At 42.5% G+C, this 21,569-nt stretch overlaps 1 protein-coding gene across 2 annotated transcripts; it reads right to left on the bottom strand.

Annotated features, from left to right (window-relative positions):
* Window positions 1–1,109: 1,109 nt before the first annotated feature.
* Window positions 1,110–21,548, bottom strand: ACOX1 (acyl-CoA oxidase 1). 2 transcript variants are annotated; one of them, XM_068413021.1, is made up of 14 exons: window positions 21,361–21,548; window positions 20,041–20,200; window positions 14,116–14,276; window positions 9,240–9,347; window positions 8,602–8,721; window positions 7,926–8,041; window positions 7,571–7,740; window positions 7,082–7,244; window positions 6,179–6,369; window positions 5,756–5,935; window positions 5,002–5,107; window positions 4,771–4,914; window positions 3,692–3,898; window positions 1,110–2,670 (listed from the first exon to the last, which is right to left on the bottom strand). In XM_068413021.1, exons 1-14 carry the CDS (start codon window positions 21,473–21,475, stop codon window positions 2,620–2,622), a joined length of 1,992 nt encoding a protein of 663 aa, XP_068269122.1. In that variant the 5' UTR covers window positions 21,476–21,548; the 3' UTR covers window positions 1,110–2,619. The 2 variants fall into 2 exon arrangements, with proteins under 2 accessions (XP_068269122.1, XP_068269121.1); XM_068413020.1 differs by lacking the exon at window positions 14,116–14,276 and adding an exon at window positions 11,080–11,240.
* Window positions 21,549–21,569: the final 21 nt, after the last annotated feature.

Genomic DNA, 21,569 nt, shown 5'->3' with positions numbered 1-21,569 from the left:
AGAGGCTCAAGACTTGTGGAAATGGTATGGTAACATTTTGCCAAAGGATGGACGAGTCCTAACGAGCATGCAGGGCCATTTGACAGAGTTTAAACAGTGTTTGCTGACCATGAGACACAGCAAGTCACACCAGGTTGTGGCATTCAGGTATTACCACTAACAGCAGCAAGAAGAAAAAAGTGTAGCATATCCTCACCCCTAGCAAAGAAGTACAGCATTTGCTGTTACATCACTGTCTTACTCCAAAAAAACAAGGGAAAACAATGTTAAAGAAATAGTTTCTAAAGCTTCTGCTGCTAAACGCTATTGTTAAACCTTTGCTGTCGGCAGTGACCAGCTTTTCACAGAATCACACACAGTCAACCAGGTTGGAAGAGCCCTCTGGGTCACCGAGTCCAACCATTGCCCTGACACCACCATGGCAACTAGACCATGGCACTAAGTGCCATGTCCAGTCTTTTCTTAAACACATCCAGAGATGGTGACTCCACCACCTCCCCGGGCAGCCCCTTCCAATGTCTAATAACCCCTTCCGAGAAGAAATCTTCCTAATGTCCAACCTGAACCTCCCCTGGCGAAGCTTGAGGCTGTGTCCTCTTGTCCTATCACTAGTTGCCTGGGAGAAGACTACGAGCCATAACAATACCAAGCAACATGCCACAGGCAGCTTTCCTCGCTGCCAGTATTATTTCTCCTGTGGTTGTGAGCAGCAGCAGAGGCAAGGGGAGCTGTGGGACTGGGCTGGCTGCCCTCGAACACTGCAGAGCAAAGCCAAGAAGGTCAGACTAGAAGTAAGACAAAATCCAACTAACTTAAGGTTTTTTGAATACTTCATTCTACTTCCCCCGTGACTTTAAATGAGATCCACTGAAGGCAATGCATGACAGACAGACATTTTGTCTGAAAACACATTTTTGTAATTTATTAAATCTGTACATACAGTTAGCTAGGACTGTTCTCATTAACGTATTTCTAACCTGCTCCTCCATCATCCCTCCCCAGGTCAGCAGTCTGCTCTGCTGAATAAACAGAAGGCAAAGCCCTTTGCCTCCTTCGGTATCCCAAACAGCAGTAGTTCCATTTGACCTGAAAGACTCAGCAGCCAAAAGGCAAGTTGGATTATTTTATTTAAAATTAAACATTTCTTTCTGTTCAGCTACTGCATACGGAGTCAAACATTGTGTCTGATCATCATTAGTGCCAGGAAAAACTCCTCCATGAAAACTGATCCAAAATTAAGAGACATCAACAGATACCAAAGCTGTCAGAGAATCAGCTTCTCAGATGTTGCCTCAGAACTGCAGGATCTGGGTTTACACTGAAGCTTTTTACCATTTTAAACTCAAAGTTGCTCTTATCTGTTGCGAAGAGAGGTTTTATTGTTACGGGTCAGAGTTATTGGTGTGGAAAAATAGCAATGATTTTGCTTAGTTGTAGCTGCACTGATTTCACTGGGCATGAGGAAGTTCTGTTAAAAGCTCAATCTTTCATCTGTTAAATCCAGACAGCACTGTGTGAGTCCCAAGTCAATATAAAAAAATTAAGCCAATCAGAGAAAGCTCCTTGGAAATACATGGGTAGGAAAAAAAACCAAAAACCAACAATCTGGACACTTTGCTTGGGATTGTCGTTTTCTTGAAGAATGCCTTTAAAAACCAGAAGAACATCCCAGAACAATCTGAAGACCCAAGGACCTTGGTCAACTGATTTCTGCCCTCAATACTAGCTTCACTGTTCTAGGTCAAATTTGCAGTTTCTACCACTACATGTGGTTTTTCACATCAAATCACCATAATTAACATTTGTAAAGTGCTTTGAGATAGTGCTACGAAAATACTAACAGTTAAAAGAAGGGCAGAACATCATCTATCAGCACCTCGCCGATCACTACTTGTTTTTTTTCCTCAGAGCAGCATCATTATATTCTCCTTTGACTTCCTAACGAACAAAGAGTAAGGTGCCAGTCTTGGAGATGGCACGCAGGCAAAAGGAATTTCTGCATGGCAGTGAAAGAAGAATGCACTGGAAAACAGGAAGATGAACGAAGCAGAGCTCCAGAGAAGGATGGGTATTTACTTCCCACCTACATCAGGAAAGCAGTGCCACATGCAGATTCATGTGGACAAAACTATGCAGGAGGGTTTAGATAGATAAATATTTGCCAAACAAGGAGAGAGGTTGTGCTAATCTTTAAAAAAAATAAAAATAAAAACAAAGAATTGATGCTTTTTGGGGGGAGGACATAACTGCTCATTAGAAGCTATTGCCTGAGGGCTGTTAACTACTTAGTAGTAAAATCCTGCTACCTTTCCAGTTGACAGTAACTTCTCTCGAGTTAGCAGCTTCACAAAAGCAATCCTTGTATGAATCCGTAAAGCTTTCCCAGATTTTTAAAAGGTTAATTTTACCATTATAATTGCACTTTAAAAACAGGCATCAATCCCTATGCACTCTCCTCAAACACCTCCTCGATTTACAAAAGTGGAAAGAAAGGCTACAATTATTCACTGTTCTACAGCTACCAGGATTTGAAAGGTTTGATTTCGGTGCCTGAAGAAAGGATGCAAACACCCAGTTTTCAGGTCAGGAAAACTGTGCATTTTAAAAAACCAGCAGGCTTCACAGCTTGGCTTGCATCGGCTTCAGGTGTTTGTGGAAGGACTCATGAACCTGTAAGAGGACAAGACAGTGGTTACGACAAGGTCAGGCCTGAGCTTTAAAACAGTTTTAGCTCTTTACATTTTGCAGTGTGTTTTTATACTAAGGGAATTTGAACCAGAGGCACTTTGGGGATTTAAGAACAGCCAGCTAAGTCCTGGATTTGAGTGTCTATATGACACAGAGGATGAGAATATAAGCCAGAACAAATAGCTTCCCCAATACCTTTCTCGTAAGAAAAAAGAATGCAAGACATCTTATATCCATACAGACAATTCTTTGGCATTTTAATTCAAAGAAAACAGGCAGAGGTCTCCTACGGGGACTGTAATGAAGCTCCTAAGCCCCACTGACTTCAGAAGCACAAACAACTGAGCAAGTTCTGGTGGGATTTAACTACAATCGCAGTCTCCAGCAGCCCATCGTAGAAGATAGTCTGTCCAAATCAAATAAAGGCCGCAAAGGCCACCAAGACAGGATTTGGGTTCTGTTTTGGCTGCTGGAAGAGGCACACTGATTCTTCTCAGCTGAGTTTCTTTTATTAGCCCAGCTGTAGCTACAGCCTTAGGGCAGATATGGAACACCTGACACTTCTGTACTACACAAGAGCAATTTATTTTCTTCTCCAGTCACTACTACTGCCTGAAGGCACTGAAAGATTGGCCAGAAAACAGGTAAGGCTTTCACAGCTACTGTCACTAAGCCAAATTAACAGCAAGTGATAATTTCTTTCAAATTCAATGAGATTATTCAATTGTTTCTCTAGGGAGAGTATGATTTCCTCCCTCAACTGAGAAACTCAGAAGTATCCCACAGGGATGCACATGAGGTACATGGGAGAACAACTAAAGAAAAGTCTGCTGAAAGCAGAGGAGCAGAAGCAGGTTGCTAGTTTTGGTCCATTACCACCAGTGACTTTTCACCCCCCTTCATCAAGTACCTGCTGAGATCACTGGATCAAAATTAACAACCCTAAATTGAGTTATTTCTCTGGGCCCCTGTGACCTAAGAGGAAGAAATAAGGTTTCTTTACCTCTGTTTTGTTCAGTGGGGATTTCTTTGCCCACTCAAACATGTTCTCGTAGACATTGCCATCATACCGGCCAAGCACAGATCCAAGATGAACGTCATGGAAGTCAAAGGAGTCTACCAGCGCTACCGCGTTGCGACGAATTACAGCCAAGAGCTCTTTCACATGCTGGTTCACTTGAGTAACTTGGGCATCGGTCAGAATACCCGCCTTGGAAAAGGAAAAAAAAAAAAAAAAAAAGATATTATCAGAAAAGTATGAAAGTCACAAGAACCTTCCCTTCCCTATGGTCTAACATTGGTGAGCCTTCCCCCACACAAATAACCAGCAGTTCATAAAACACTAGTGTTTTTTTCTTAAGTGCTAAGTAATCAAACTGGCAATCTGCCATAGGGCACAAGCGAAAGGATATGCCTAGCATAGCCCACCACACTGGCTAGCTATTTCATCTTTGATGGGAGACTGATTATTTAGAGTGCCCGTACGTTAACCCCAGCATGTTTTCTTTAAGAATGTGTACACATGTATATGAAATTCTTCCTGGTTTCAGGAACTTTTTGGTAAGCAGCAAAGAGGAAAATGGGAAGGCAAAACATACCATGTCTGCCTGAAGGCAAAATAAAACACTGCTGCCCAAATACATTCTCAAACTGGAAGAGAAGAGGGGAAAAGTAATGCCTGACAATTTGAACCCATTCACTGAGGGATGGGTTAAGATTTGGAGTACAATATCTCCCTTTTGTGCACTAATTGACAAATGCATACAGCTCTCAGAGCATGTCTAACTTACATCTCCTTTATTAACTCCTTGTTTTTTAACGTACACCTGGTCACCAACTGGAAAACATTTAAGCTAACCTAGACAGATGCCATGTTACCATTTATCTTCCAACTCTGCTTCTGGCAGATCACAAGGGAAACCTGACAAGAGCCTTCCATCAGACCTGCACTGCTAATGGCCCTCTGCAAGTCACCAAGTCAAGACCTTATGCCTAAGCATTCCTGCAGCTTAGCATTTAAAGCATTTCTGCAAACAATGACCCTGGCTCTAGAGATTGAGAGTGCTGGAGAAAGACACCAACCTGCAAGAAATCCCCTGTGTTCTTACTGATCCCATACAGTGCATACAGGAGGCACAGCTCGGTCAAGACAGCGCGGACAGCTGCGTTACTGATCTCAGAGAGCTTTGCTGTAAAAAGCTTCACTATCACATAGTGACAGTGGGCCTACAAGAAACAACAGGAAGGTGAATCAGGTTCATGAAGAGATGAGAAGCTCTTATAGCACCCTTCTTTATCAAGTACATCACTGACCTCAGATGCTCGCACAAGATCAACAGAAGTTCTGTTCCAGGCATCCTCCTTGCTCTTTCTGTGGTTCAGTTCAACTTGCAAATTCTTTGCTGCGGCTTCTACAAGCCTATTTCATAAAAGGAAGAAAACCAGGTTATGCAATAAATCCACATTAACAAGATTACATACAATGAATTCACGTGAATTTCAGTAGTCTAACACATCAGAAGAACTCAGAGATTGTGTGCCACGACTGAATACACTGCCTGGAGTGAGCAGTTGTGGCTCTAAAACCCTAATCATCACTGCTGCAGCTAGAACACAGCTACAGAGGGGTAAGAAGACACTCGACAGCACATACGTGGTGCCTAAATACCCACTCAAGTGTAGGTATTTTCTGTTCTCACACTTCCTTCACAACAGGCTTTAATATCAAGATTGAATCTCTCCAGACAGATCTCTGAGCAGTTTGAACAATGTTGGTATGTGTATGCTCAAATACATTTTACATTTAAATAAGAAAAAGATATTTCAAAATGGAACAGAGCAGAGTAACTATGCTATGTGTAGGCTGTATGTAGCCTCTTGTAACCTCAAAGCACTTACCACTGACCCAACGTACCAAAGCGTGTCATTTCTTGAAAGCAACACATGGAGCAAAGCTTTGCAAACCACACCTTGAGAACCTAACATTAACAGGGCAGCACATCACCACTGTCTCCCAAGACACACAATTTTATTGGTGTTTAGCTCAGTCTAGTAAGTGTGAACTCACCGGGCAGCACGTGCTTTGTAGGCCTCTACCAAGCTGACTGGATCATTGATCCGCACAGTCACAGTCCTAGCAGCCACGTGCTGTGGCTGAATGCGTTGCCTGGAGAGATCGTTAAGGTAGGACACCATGCCAGTAACTGGCTGCCCAGAACTAACTTGGGTGTAGCTTTTGACAAGGAACCTGAAAACAGAGACAACAAATAGCAACTCTTACGAGTTGTTTGAATGGAGAGAAGCCATCTTACCTAGGGTAAGACTAGCAAAGAACAGTTGTAGGCATATACTTTTCTGTCAAAAATAGGGCAAGGGACAGAAACATGAAAGACCAGTTTCATGGTAATATGGGATACTGTTCCACTCACCACTTCAGCTACAAAGATCGTAACACCAAGGCAAGAACGTCTCTGGACAGAAGCTACCATACCTAGCTGTCTGCAGCATCATGACTGTGTTTTCTCCCTCATAGGTGCAGGAGGGGGTGAATGTGACATAGATGTCAGGAATGCCACTGCAGCGAGAGTAGCCATGCCCACCACACGCCATCCGACACTCCTCAATACCAGCATTGGCAGTCCAGGAGGTGAACGCCTTCAGCCCTGCTGTCAGCGCATGGAGCTGATGGACAAAAGCAAAGCCAGTTTAGATTTTTTATTTTCCATTCTTAGCTTGCACATATACATGCCAAGTACTGCAGCTCCCAGAAAAAAGTGGAGTCAACACCATCCTTCCAGTGTCCCACAGGGTCTTGTTTTTCTTGCAAGGACTCTTTCCCTGAGCTGAACTATTTATATGAAAGCCTCTGTACATGTAATGACTTCTTTTGAGCACCCCATCCTTTCTGTCTCTACACGTAACGTACAAGACTGTTTTCAATTGTCTATTGTCACATTAGGTTCTCAAACAGAATTCCTAACTGAAAACTAACATCTTACAACCCTAACCCTTCAGTATAGTACTGATACCTTTGACCAACACACCAGTTCTACCCTAGTCACTTGGAAGAACAATCCAGAGCTACAGCACAAGCATAAGACCAGTCTTAATGCCACTCCCAAGCGATATGCCATCATTCCTGGAAAGTCATCTTTATTAAAAAAAATATATTCACAGTAGCTTACTCACTGTGTGTTACTCCCTGTTTTTTTGTAAAGGGATGCTAAATGAATAGGGCAAATAAAGAAATAAAAGTCACCAGTGCATACTGGGCTTGGGATCTCTGGATCTAAAGTACCAACAGGTGTCTCATGAGTGAAAGCCAAAAAGGCTTGATGCCTTTTCTCCCATGCTGTAAAGAAACCTTACATAAAATCAACAGAGGACACAGTACCTCTGGCAGCTCACTCAGATCCCCTTCATTGATGTCTCCACTAATACGATGATAGGTGTCTTTTATGTAGGCTCCCACAAAGTGAAAAGCATATGCTGTTGCCAGGAGAGGAAAGAGTTTGTATTGTTGGGTCTGATAATCCAGGATCTGGGGTTCTGGTTCCCTAGAGCAAAAAACAGATGAGTTAGGACGCCAGAGGCTAGCAAACTGCTGCAGAAGTTCTAGTCAACTCTAAGTAGGTTCTCCACTTGGATAGTACAAGCTGCATCTGTATTAAGCCAGACTATCTAAGAACATACAGCAAAAGCCTCTGGCAGAGGGAAGGCATTTTGACAGTCAAGAATGAGAGATTATTTACTTCCCAGGATGAAACAGTGTTTTGAAACAACCAAGTACCAAAGCAAACAACATCAACCGCAGCCCCTCTTCCCCTCAGTATTTGGGAATTTTCCCTCAGCACTTAGGCTGCTCTTTTATCACTGCACTTACCCTGGCTTTAGCTCAGACTGGTGTCTCACTGCACTATAGCGGATGGCAATGGTACAAGCCCGGGACAGGGAGCGAGCTGAATCGCCTACAATGAGAGATCGGATGAACACCATCGTCCCGTAGGTCAGCTTGTCACTAAGGGGCTTCACATAGGTGCCATCTGGTTCAACCTACCAAAAAAAAAAAATACAGCCTGTTGATTTTTAAAGTTTCCTCCCTTTTACATGTTCACACCTCAAGCTCTAAACTCATCAAGTAGCACTTACAAGCAGTCTACAATCTTTTTGGTACACTATTCAACCACACACGAGCATCTGAAGTTTCTAACAGCATATGCTGAAATTTGCTGCTTTACCTGGGCGTATTTCATCAGCATGTTTTCCCGAGGAATTCTGAAGTTGTCCATTTTCAGGTAGCCGTTATCCATTTCATCATAACCAAACTTTGGCCCAATGTCACCCACTGTAATACCTGCCACAGACAAAGCCGCTTGCATTAAGAACCAGGAACTAAACACCACGAGAGGTTTAGGGCTTCTCCAATAAAGATACTGTTTGGTTTTCTAGCAAGTCCTGGCATTGTTAGGAGTAACTGCTAACTAGGACTTTAATCTCTTTCATGGAAAGTGAACATAAAAATAGGGGGATCTTCATAATTTACGTGCAGTCCTACTACTCAGTCACTGGGGGAGCTGTCATACAGCTCACCTCTAGCTAGAGAATGATGAAAGGTATTCTTTCCCTTTCAGAAAGCAGGACATGCTGCCTCACAGAATGCATAGCTGGGGAACACTGGGACAGAATCAAATCCCAAACTAACCTTCATATTGGAAGTGTGACATGAAAGATGATTTAGGGGTAGTTCGGTCATGAGAAAGACTCTTTTAAGCCCTGTGACCTACCATCTACTCACTGAAGTCAGCTAGTGAAATAAGCCATGCACATTAACAAGACACACGCAGCTGTACATAGCTGGAGAGAAAGAGATCTAACGTATTCCATGAGTGCTAAACCCTTAACATTCATTTTTACCTGGCAAAGGTTCATGGGTGCCCAGCTGCCGTATGGGAACAATGAAGGCATGCAGCCCTTTGCACTGGCCCTGAGTGTAGAGCTGGGCCAGAACAATGGCATGGTTTGACGTCTTTCCAACTGCAAAAGGAGTGGGAGTCAGAAGGAAAACAGTCAACATATTTACATACACGGAGTCTCTCTCCTTAAAGCAGGACCTGAGATTACCTTAATGACATCACGCGTTAGAGAACCAGATTTACAACACTGGTTATCATCCGAATTCTACAGCTAGACAAATTGTTGCTCAAGTCAATGAAAGTTGCACAACACGATTCTCTTGACTATACAATACCAAGTCCTTGGCAAACCTGCCAGTGGAGCTGAAGGAAATACAAAGATTTTGATACAACCGATCAAAAATTACACCAAATCCATATAGTGTGAATGATTCTGAGAAACTATTCAGAGCACACAGAAAACCCAAAGTTTTAGTAGGCTCCAATAAGTCTGCTACTTGTTGTGCAAGAGTAACTGCCTTTCACCCAACTCTTTGGATCAACTTTCAATCATCATTCTGTAGATATAACACACATGACATCACCTCCCTAAGTTTTTCCATACATCTTCCAGATTTAGACACACAGTGATGCACTTACGTCCACCTGGCCACCACTTAATGGAGGTCACAGTGGGGCTGTTGAGGATGAATTCCTGGGTAGCAGGGTCATAAGTAGCTGTAGTTTCTAGACCCCGAAGATGAGTTCCTGAAAATAAGCAAACACATTGTTTTGGCAGAAAGTCAGTCACAAAACAGAGACAAGGACAGAACTGGACAGTGGAAAGCTGAACTCCAGTAGTAATGTACAAATTTTAACTTTGCTTTTAGGCTATATAAAGGAGTAAAGATCAACCAATTAAGGAAGAACAAGTGAGAGTCAGACCATATTCTTGGACCTGAAGCCAATTCTCAGAAAACATGTTTTTTTTTTTTCCCCAGTGGTCTAAGACCAGTTTTCCAAGCACCTCCCATCTGTCACCTTTTTGCTATTACACACCAGAAGCCCTTTCTCAGTTAAAAAGGTCCACAAAAACATGCTCACCTGGATTTCACTAAAACTAAATCTGATTAAATTGCAAAATAAAAATCATATACTTCTCAGCCACAAGATGAAATAAGTAGTGCCCATCATCTATCTCTTCATTCCCTCATCAGGCCTACATTCTCCTCACTTGACAGAGCAGTTTCTCTCAACCAAGATCATCCACAGCTCCAAGACAGCAAGTAATGGCATGCATATTCTAGGGTACCGATGCAGGTAAATGAAGAAACTGCAAAAAGATGAAGGTAACAATTCCAGGAACAGCCTTTGTCTTCTGCCCCCAACTCTTTACTTCACACACACCTGGCTCAGCAGTGGCATTGTCCCTGCATGCATTAAAAAAATAAATCACCAGGCCTACTTTCTTAAACTAGACAAGCTGTGAACACTCCTGACTCTGCACAAGAGCTTCAACATGAAAAAGGATACCTCTTCGATGCAACCACATTTCCAAAGCGTGGGGTTAATCGTAGACTTCCACAGGCAGCTTAACACAGACTTACTTTGCTTGCAAAGGATCTTCAAATCTCGCTAGTTGCAGGAGATTCTGCACAGACTTGCAGTTACTTTATGCTTCATACAGTCTCTACATTTCACTTCAGCACAAAGGTGAATCCTGCTCATTTGCAGAAAATAATCCTCATCTGCAACTCTCAGATGTCAAAATTAAAAGTCTCCCAAGGAATAACATCCTCCCTTTGAAACTCAGATTAAAAGTGTTGCAATCACAATACTGCCAGAGTTATCAAAATCCATTTCAAAGCTTGAAAGCAAAGGAAAAGCAACAAAGAACAACATCTACTTGAGACAGAGAATCAAAAAAAATATTTCATGGTCCAATTAAAAAGAACACGTGGGAGTGATCTAAAGAACTGGGGGCATAAAGATCCCCACAAAATATAAGCTCTGGAACCAAGACATCTACATGTTCTCTGATCCAAGGTCAGTCCCAAGGTGACAAGCAACTCTTACTTTTTTGGGCATCTCTCTCAGCACCTTAAAGCTCTGTTCTTTTGTCTTCACACTGACCATCAAGTAGAGCAAAACAGAAATCACACTGGAAAGAATGGTAGGTGTAGAAATGAACAGATGTCATCAAACTGACATCACCATAGCCATATGCAATAATCTATACTGGTTTGAATGGCACAAGAGGAGCACTCTGTTCGCTCATATACAGAACTACAGACATCAAACTCTCCCACAGGAGAAAAAAAGGGCAAGCAGCATATGGCATAACAATCTATTAAAAATGTGATAGGCAGTCCACTGTTCCCTACAGCCACAACTGCATGCGTAAAGACTGTGGGGTAAACACACACCATTTTTCCCAGGCAGGGGAATCCTTTGTGCACAAAGCCATTCTTAGAAAGAGCATTTAGTGAATGTACTGTACCATGGCCCATTTCAGTCTGGGCATAAGTGCCAATGATCTCCAGGTTCCAGGCAGGCATGAAGAAGCGATCCTGCTGCTCTGGGGTTGCCTGGGTGAGAAGGGTGGGGAGGAACATGCCCAGATGAAGGTCCAGAGGCTCAGGCCGTCCACGATGAACAAAGCTGTGAAGAAGTGTCATGGGATGGGAGCGTGAAGGGAGTGTTATGGGAGGGAAGCAAGCATGAGGATTCATGGTGGAGATTCAGGAAGAGACAAAAAGAAAAAAAAATGATTCATGTGTAAATCAGAATTCAGCAAGTGTATTTTCGAAAGCCAGAGCACTGTCCTTTTCTCAGGCCTGAATAATAAAAACTTACACATGCTGCAATGCATTTCTTTGTAATCATATATAAAATGCATTTGCAACAGTCCTGTATTTTTGATGCACCATGATTGACAAAAAAGGATTAATCCAAACCGAAAGACCAGACCTTCATGACTGTTTGGAAACCAGAGGATACCCAACTTAAACGGGCTGAGACAGAACGTCAGTTTGTTGAACGTGTGATCTGGCTGGATGAAGTAAGCCTTCACCCAAAGATATGAAGTCCACTTTTTTTTTCCCCATGGTTTGAGGGTAGAACCTGGTAGAAGTCCCAGTTTATCCTGTGAATGAGCTAGGTTTTTTTAAAAAAAAAGAGTTCAGTGAAAAAGTCCTAACTGTCCATACTATCTACTTCACTTTTTTTTAATTAAAGGATCAGACACAACTAGCATATATTACATTCCAACTCAACTCCCTTCAACTTTTGCTATTTTTAAAAGCTCTCTTAAAAGGACAGTGCTCTGCATGTGTAAGTCAAAGTTGTGAACATAAACAACGTGGCAAGAAAGCCAACATTTTTCAACCTGTAAATCACCAGCACAAAGTCTTTCCAATTAAATGTGTTTCATTAGAACTATTCTTCCTCCAAGTTCTGTCAAACACCACTGTTAGGTAGTTAAGTGGTCTATTAAGTTTTTGGATATAAAGAATTAAATGCTCATTAAATCTTTAAATATTGATAGCTTTGAGTATTAAAATAGTGGGGATATAGATTGAGGATCAGTACCTTCTGTACAAAGGCTGTCCATCTGGCACGTTTATGTATGAAATAATGTAATTGGTCTTTAACAGGAATATACATATTTAAATTAGATATGCATTATGGAAAGAGCACTGATCTGAGCTTAGCTCAAACTCAGCTGGCATTCTTATTGAAGTGGGAAGGATGCATTCTTGTGTTACCTCCAAACACACAGTAGTATGAACTAGCTCTATCCCCGGAGCTTCCTAAGAGATGTAGTTCTCTCCTTTGATATATAAACCCAGCAGCAATGTTTTCTAAGCTTTCTGACTGAAAGTGACCAAGCTCAACAGGGGACTAATGGGTTATCAGGAATACCAGATTTTGAGTTCAGCGCTGGTAAGAAGTACACAGCTGACAGCCAAAGACTGAAAGAAAATCCTTATTTACTAGCAATAGCTGTAAACCAGGTAGAAACAGTACAGTATTTTCATTACCCCTTTTTGTTGCTTTTTCAGCCCTGTGCTATTTGTGTTTTTTCCTTCTTTTATTTTTTTGCAGGACTTATTCACTATGGAATAGGTTAAAATCAACACAGGCTACCAAGCTGGTACTCACTAAGGTAAAACTGAGTAACTACCCATCCAGGCTAGGACTCAATTCAATAATCCAGAGGTCTGTTTCGCCATCACCAGTTTCTAAACATCAGGATTGAATTAAGCAGAGCTCAGTGACAATTACTGCAGAAGCTTTACTGATGAAGTAGTTAGATACTCGACATTCACAGCAGGAATGCCAAACAGTTGCATTTTAATTATTCAGCATAGAAAGTACATTTACTTTATCATACTATCACTATATTATTTCTATTAAGTGTCAGCATACTCATTTTACCACCAAAAAACATGAGAACTACAAGCAAATCAAACCATCACCAGGCAAGAAAGTGCAATGATCTAACATGAAATAGCAAGTAAAACAAATCACTTTGGCGTGGATGTGTGTCTGATTTAAAGAAGTTGGTGTGAAAAAGCAAACGAGGTCAGCAGGCATTTTTTGTTGCCATCTGGTTGTCCCTCAGCTTCCAGCATCCAGCTAGGTTTGCTCATTCCATTTCTCAAGCAGAGCAGACGACACGATTTCCTCCGTTGCATCTTTTACAAACATTTTGGCTACCACGAGTAGCTGTAACTTAACAGCCAGGCACTTGGCATTACCATCTAACTTTAGTAATTGTCCAGACTTGCACACAACTTGCTTTCCAAGTTTAGATGCCAGCACAAGCAGTGGAGCCTTTGGTTTGTTAAACTATTCTTGCTGGTATTTAACAGCCATAATTCCAGGTTCTGGGCTAAAAGACTGTTTTCTGATCCATTAAACATTCTTCCATTTGAAGAAGTAAAAGTCGTTTTGAACAATAGTAGGAATAAGATGTTTTTCTTCTTTGAAACCAAGATTTTTCCATGAAGTTGTACAGCTGCAATGCAGTAGCATCTGGAAGAAAAGTGCTTGGGGCAAAGCATACCTTACTTTCAAAGGCAAAAAAGTGCAACTCACCCTGCTACACTGCATCTAAAGGCATACTTCTGACCTGTTTATGCACGCCAGTCGTGCACTAAGAACTCTGAGATACACATGCCCCAAATTCAGGCAAAAATAAAAACCACAATGCTGCTGAACGACACGTTGCAACCAGTTCAAGTGAAATTCAGACTCCCAGGGCTCAGAACAACCTCCTCATCCTAAAACAAAGGTAAACAACTACAAAGTCAGTGATCAGCTAAGAGGTGCATTCTGGAAAAGACCAAAACGAACTCTGTGATTGTTAGGATGTGAAATGAAGCAGCAGTCTGGCTATAGAGCAGGAAACATCAACGGTTAACCAAATTATTTTACCTTTCCCCTTTTAGATTTACCCAGGGAACATCATAAATGTATAAACTGGAGTTACAGAAAAGAGGTTACCCATCGATCCCTGAAGGGAACTAACCATGTCCCATTTCGGTTTGGGTGTAGGTGCCAATTATCTTGACTCCACGGACCAGAGGCAGCCATTTCTCCTTCTGAGCATCAGTCGTTTGGGTCTCTATGGTTTTTTGAAACATGCTGAAGTGGAGACCGAAAGGATCAGGAAAATTGCCCAAGCATATTCTACAGGAGAGAAATAGAGGGATCTGGATCTCAGTCTTACTCTTACTGTGATCCTGAAAGGCTTTTCTCCAAATGTACCATAAGATAAATAATCTATTTGCCTATTTCAACCTTTTTTTGTCCCACAAGCAACCTCCAAATACGAAAGCATCAGAGGCAATGCTAATGGGGAAATAACTGTTTCTTTCAGGCATTTTCTTCACTCCATGAATCCTGCTGTTGCTATGTAACTGGAGAAAATATTATTCTACAAAGATTCATGGGGAACTTAAAAACTTAGGACATGAAAAGCAAATTATTTTCTCCCCCATCTCTCAGGCTTGGAGGGAGTAAATCCCACTGCTGCTGGTAGCCTAGAACTAGCTAGAAGCACTATGTGTTGAAAAGGAAAAGGCTTCTTAGGCGACAAAGTGCTTTTCAGAAGAGCTCTGTATTACCTGTAGCTGCTTTTATCAGCTGTGAGATCAGGAACTCACCTTCAATTAAAACTGCTGTTACATACTAGTGCTGGAGGGAATGGAAGGCAAATCAGACATTTTAGGTGTGCGTCATCAAATCAGAAGTTATTTAATGAGAGAAAGCTCTATTAATTCCATAGCCACAATGGCAGGCAAGTATATTCCTAATTAAAACAAGCTCCATAACACAAACGTGCTAGGAAGTTTCACTGTGCAAAAGCTATGTAGTAAATGACAGCATCTGCCCTTCAACATTCTGCGGTCTGAGCGGTTTTTTCATCTTCAATCTACTGTACACAAATGCTTACTCCATCCAAACTCTAAGACAGAGGAGGAAAAAATGAACACGCTGCACAGATACCCACACCAAGATCTCTGCCACCTACAAGGGAAATACATCCTTCCATCTCGAGGTATTAACACCTGCCCAGGGAGCACGTGTAGGAGTTTGTTGCCAACACAGATCTGCACTGTGCAGGGGATGCTACACATAAAGTTTGTCAAATTACAGCAGCATTTGTGATCAGCGTTTTACACCATGCCTGGAATGAGTGCTTGGGAGTAGACAGTAAATAATTGATCATTCAAAACCAGATCCCTATACAAACTGTGAAACTCAGCCTCAGGTGAGAGAAAGCAGGACAAAGCTTCTCCAGCACCACTGAACTGCATGTTGAAGATGCTTATTTTAAATTGAATAGTTTTTAAACAGACAAGACTGAATGAGCCATGGATTTTTCCAGGAGCAAACCTATTGTAATCAATTAATCTAATGCTGGTGATCAATGTATTAACTGTGCTTTAAGCTGGTGAGAGCGCAGGTACCGTGTCTAGAGTTCTTGGAATCAAGGCAGACACTTCTCTTACCAGAAAATATTCTATTGCCTACAGCAGCACATTTACAAAGCCAAAGTTATCAGGGTGACCAAGGGCTTAAAAATGCTACAAGGACAGCAAGACAGAATATTTTTCAGCATTCTTGTGGTTTCGTACGTGGGTTATTCTTTCAGTCCAAGACCTATATAGCAACAGCAGCACCCTTTACATCCTCACTGCCTACAGCACAATTACTGTGCATCTATTCCTTGGGCTCAAAAAGGACAAACCTACAGGGAAACGATGAATGCTGACTTTGAAATACACTGTTTCAGGGCAGCCTGGGAAGAGTTTGAACAGTTCTTTGCATATTTTCAGGAGCCATTGAAAGAACTTGTGAAAAAGTTGCGACGTGCTTTGGTGTCAGAAAAATCAGGTCAGACACTGTTTCTTTGAAGGTAATGCCCTAGAAAATATTTTCTTAAAGGTCACATCAGCAACTTTCACCACCTATCAGTAAGTTTAACCGCAAGTGCCAGATATTTTATGCTTAACTAGCACCTTAGCTCTGACAGAAGAATGACATTTTGCAAGCGGACACTTTTAACATCCCCATGTCAGAAGGTCATACTATCTCACTGACTAAACATGCAGCATTTTAACAGCTTCTTGCATTAACAAAGCTGAGAGCAGAACTGAAAGCTAGCTAATTTATAGCAGAAACTTTTCATCTCTGTGTACTCACTGAATGATTAGGATTTTCTTAACGTGCCTTTTAACAACTTGAATAACTATGAGAGAGAATCCGGTTTTCCTCATGACACAGGGCAAACAGAAGAGGCACTACCTGTGAAGGGAGGAACAACAGGTTTTCTTTCTCTGAACTCTTACTCCTTCCCCTCCCAATTTGAACATTCACAGTTGGCATTTTCCACTACCTACACACAGATTGTTCTCCAAAGGCTGCATTGTGTAACTGCTCAAGTACTTTGCTACACCGAGACTGAATGCGGGTAGCTGCATCTAGCACAAGCCATTTGATCAATGACCAACAACACCTTTTTGGTGTGAAGTCAGCCCTGCTACAACCATCAGGGAGTGAAGAGGGGGGCTGCAGTTTCAAAACCACTTACAGGAGAAGGATGTGTAGCAATACACTACTTTGGCAATATAGATCTTTTCAGATTTCACAGCAATCAATGCCACCCACATAGTAAAAGACACTTGTATTTGACAGATGAGTTTGATAGCGTATCTATCAGTGAACAGAGTACAACAGAAGCAAAAATCTATGTTTTCAGAGACTCCAAAGCTAAACAAACAATTGCAAAGACATTCTCAGGCTGCGGAACTGGGTCACAGAATGGGGTCATTTACTTTAAAGCAAAATCTGCAAGCAAACTTTTCTAGCTTTTTGCAGTTCTTGAGGTAACTCTCTCAAGGAAGAGCATGAAGGGTCACCTCAGGGGAGAAGGAGCAGGGGGTATGTCTGACCTGTGCTTACTGGGCAGAGTTAACAAATGCTATGGTAATAAACTCTTTTTCTAGCTGTATCAAAAAACCCAAGTCAGACTCATCCACTTCAAATTAATTTAGTAGTGGCTTGTAGGGCCCCTACTACAGTTTTTCTTGTTTGGTTTGCCAAAAGCTACTCCAGGTCCTAACTTCAGTGTCAAAATGAGAAGTAAGGATAAATTCTCACAGGGAAAGTGCACATTTCACGCAATGCTTATGAACACAGGAATCCTCTGTTGACTTGCAGCTCTCAGATCTTCACTTCTTCTGTGCCCCAGTTTCTCCCAACTGTTTTTCATTTCTTCATTTAATCTCATTTTCCTCAATGAAGTTTATTTAAACTTGAAGGTGAATTAAAACTGACCAGATTGCTCTCTTCAAAGAGCTGTGTAGCACTACACATCAGACCAATGTCCCATTTTTCATGCTGATGTACATTTTGCTGCAGTTAGACCGTAAAAGAAATCTTAAATATTAGCACTTGACGGCTGCTGGCCTTCATAAGCTGTAACCACAGCAGCAACTGCAGTGCTGACCCATGTTAAGCCACAGGAAGAACTGACTAGATGAGAAGCAATTAAAATGGCTTCTAAATATATTTAATAGATCCTCTTATGTTTTGTAGTCCAAAGCAGCCCTTGTGGAAACAGGGAGGAGCATTCAGTTCGACATGTCACAGCAGCAACAACTGTTTAAGCGTATCTCCAGGGCAGCTGAAGGAAGAAGCATTTCTCCTCGCTTATTCGTACATCAAGCTATAAAGTTGGTCACTCAGGATGCAAAGGTACCTAGTGAACTTCTGGTAGTATACAAAAGCTACAGGAAAACAACTAGTTCAAAATTCTCAACAATTGCATATGTAACTAAATCTGTCCCTGCTCTTTGGGGATAATCCCAAGGCATAAGAGATTATTGGCAAAATATTGCAATATGTGAAAATCTGATGGTCAAACACAATAAATACAACTTGACACTTGAATCAAGGACTGCAATCTATTTCATAAACTTCATTCAAGGCATGTCACAACACCATATCCATTCAATTTTTTAGTTTGGAAAAAACTTAATAAACCCAAACACAGGTCAGCTTTTACACAAATTAAGTCCCTTGTATTTAGTGCCAATTAGCACGTTTGGGTATGTGATAGAAATAAACTTAATTTTGCAAGCTGGGAGTTCACTAAGTTTAAAAAAATCTTTGACACTGAGCAGGTGAGAAAGTGGGGACAGATGTTAAAATGCAAATGAAATCAAAGGATGAAAAAACAATCCTTTAATTTCTTCCATTTATTAAGAAGCAGTAAGCCAATATCCTCCCTTGCAAACACCAGACATTACAGCAAAGAATTCAAATCAGGAATATTAACAGTATACAGTTCTTAGAGCAAACAAACTTCACTTGTAGGTAAGAAGTATATGTACTGCTCTTCATTCTTCTACATGTTACTACAGAAGACAGTGGAAAACACGGTCAGTCTACAGTAATTGCAATTATCTTTTGAAATCCTGAATGTCTGCAACTAGAATCGACTCTGGAAAAAAGCAAGCCTTCCCCATCGTTCCAGTTGATTTTGGATCATGACTTTTGACTAGTCACACCTGAGTATTCATACCACATAAGATATGGATGTATTATTTCATACCTACATGAAACACCAAGCTTTCATCCATTTAAAGTTAAGAATTGCTGACTCTAGCATTTGACTACTTCAGAAAAGTCCTATTTTCATAAAAATACTGTCAGCAGTGCTACCAGAAGACAGCATTTACATTGCAAACTTCATGGAAATTTGCCAGCTAGTATGCTGGATAGACTTATCTGAATTTTCTCCACAAAAATAACTGAAGAAGCTTCTCTATCACCTCCAATAATCCTTGTGTAGGAAACATTAAGGATTAACTTTTGCCGTGAAGTACCTGAATAATCTAATACAGTCACTGAACTCTCACTTTGTTATCACTGTCCACTGATGCCAATTTTCAAAGAACATTTACATTACTTCCACGAGAACTTTCATGACACAGGTCAGCACAGACCAATTTCTTTGAAATTAAAACTACAGCGGACAAGATGATTTCCACTAACTAGTCCCAATATTCATGCCCTGCAGCCAGTGGTAGCTTTTCTACAAATCGCCTCAGAGGGGGCTTGTGACTCTACCAGTGCATTATTTAATGTGCAATGTTCATTTAATGTGCCAGAGGATATATTCATGGTATTACGTCCAAATTTCTAGAGCTGTGCAATACCTCTGTTCAGCAGTTTCTATTTGATTATATCAGAATGAGTTTAATAGAACTAAGGGGAGAAATATGTCAAAGTCAGACACTAAGCACCCTGCAAGCTGGAAGGAATGAAACTCAGATGTAAAGACAGTTTTATTTTTATTAACTTAATCCAAGCGTAATACTATCAGATAAACAAAAGGTCAGATACAATAAAAAGCCTCTAGGTCAAAGGGAATCACTACAGCACCAGGAGCTTGGAGCAGGGGGAGACAGGACTGATAGCTTGTAAGTTCTTGTTTATAACTATCTTAGAACATTTTCAATTGTGCCTGCAATGCAACTTTATTAGGTCTAAGTGCAAAGTGAAGTAATCAGCTTTAAGAGATTTCACTAGAAGCTGCAACCTCATCAGATCTATTCAGATTCAAAATATTTTACTATATTTTTTTATTCCTTTTGGAAAAAAAAAACCCACAGCAGACTACAAGTCCCATTCTTTACTTTCTGCACCATATATAATAGAAAGGGTGTAATTATTAATGGTTCATTTCTAGTCAGAAATCTAAGAAAACACAATATTCAGGAAATCAGGGTTTCACCTGAACTTCACTGAAGCCAAGACTTCTGTGGGCATTCATACAGGTCTTTGGCTTCCTTTGGACAGCAAACATAGGAAAAAAGCACAAGTCTAATGTCCTTGCTGATGATTAAAGTACATATAAGAAGCAAACTCTACAGCTAGGTACCTTTTAAACCAGTAGATCTCCTCCGGATCTGCAATTCCATATTCTCTTAACTTCATCACCATCAGAGAGCTCTTCCTGATGGCTTGCTCGTAGCGCTGGCTACGGGACAGGAAGTTCAAATCCTCGTGCTGGAAGTCAGGGTCATTAATAACTAAGGCCTCTGGGGACAGAGGAGGAAAACAAACTCAGTTTCCACAAACCTCAACAGTGGGTGAGACACAATTCAGCATTTCACTTGCTGTACCTCAAGGTACAGATACAAGAAAGTAAGTTAATGAAATCAGAAAGAAGTCAAAGCTTTTGGAGAGAGGGACTGTAGCAACAGGGCACTCTCCCATTCCACACATAAACCACATTTTAAGTTAGGAGCACTCTGGACTTGGCAGGAGGTTAATTCCCTGACGTAAGACCTGCAGGCCCCTCAATAACAATCTCAAATCCTCCAATGGCCGTTGTTACTGCCGGATCAGGCTCCCTCATGAACTTTGATCCCCACACACCTCCCTGCAGAAGGGCACAGCTACTATTCCCGCTATGCCGACTACAGGCCGAGGCACCCAGAGGCCGCAGACTTTCCATGTCCCCTTTGGCACACAAATTACACAACACCAGCCTCTTACAGTCCCACCCCAGCGCCGGCTGGGAAAAGAAAGAGGATGGAGATACTTCACTGATCTGACATGTAGTGGTGGGGGAGAAACAAGTCATATCTGTACTGCTGGGCAAGAGCGTGCTAGCAAGGAAAAAAGGAGGGGAGAAGGCCCAGAGACATGCCCCCAGGAAGCTGCCTCTCACCCTCTGAAGGGGAAAGAGAGATAAAAGGGCATTGCTCTAGCAGGGCCACCCCAAATCCTTTCTGGGAAGGGCAGAAGAGGGGGCTCAGGGACATCACACTGCTCCTGCTCTCCTCTAACCCATTAGACAAAACCCCCTTCCTTCGGGCAGCCCCCTCCCGCCTGCAAGCCCTCTCCTCACAGCTCTCCCCGCTCCCCAGAGCCTCCCCTCTCCCCAAAAGCTCCTCTCCACGCCCTCCCTCCTCCACAGCCTCCCTCCCCGGGTCTCCCTCTGCCCACAACTTCCTCCCTCGCCTCCCCCGGGGCCCCCCACCCCCGTTACCCCGGTCCCCCTCTCTCCTCGCAGCCTCTCCCGTCCCTTAAAACCTCCTCCTCCTCCTCCCTCACAGCCTCCCCCATGCCCCCTGCCGGGGCTGTCTCCCCCTCCTCACAGCCCCCCCGACCCGCACAGGCCTCCATTCCCCTCAGCGGAGGGCACCGGACCGGGGGAGGCGGCAGCGGCGGCAACGCCCGGGGCCTCCCTCACCGATCTCCTTGCGGCGGCGGGTGCGCTCGGGGCCGCCGTCCAGGATGTGTGTGAGCAGCTCGGGCTGGAAGGTGGCGGCGGCGCGTTCCCGCCGCAGGTCCGCGTTCATCACCATCGCGGCGACAGCGGCTCCGCTCAGCCCCGGCCCCGGCTCCGGCCCCGCTCCCGCCCGCACCGGCCTCCGCTCCGCCGCTGGCCACGCCCCCGGC

This window comes from Nyctibius grandis, chromosome 15 (genome assembly GCF_013368605.1).
Source record: "Nyctibius grandis isolate bNycGra1 chromosome 15, bNycGra1.pri, whole genome shotgun sequence".
Taxonomy (NCBI): domain Eukaryota; kingdom Metazoa; phylum Chordata; class Aves; order Nyctibiiformes; family Nyctibiidae; genus Nyctibius; species Nyctibius grandis.
The sequence above is the reverse complement of the archived record's forward strand: the minus strand, read 5'-3'. Positions and strand labels throughout refer to the sequence as shown.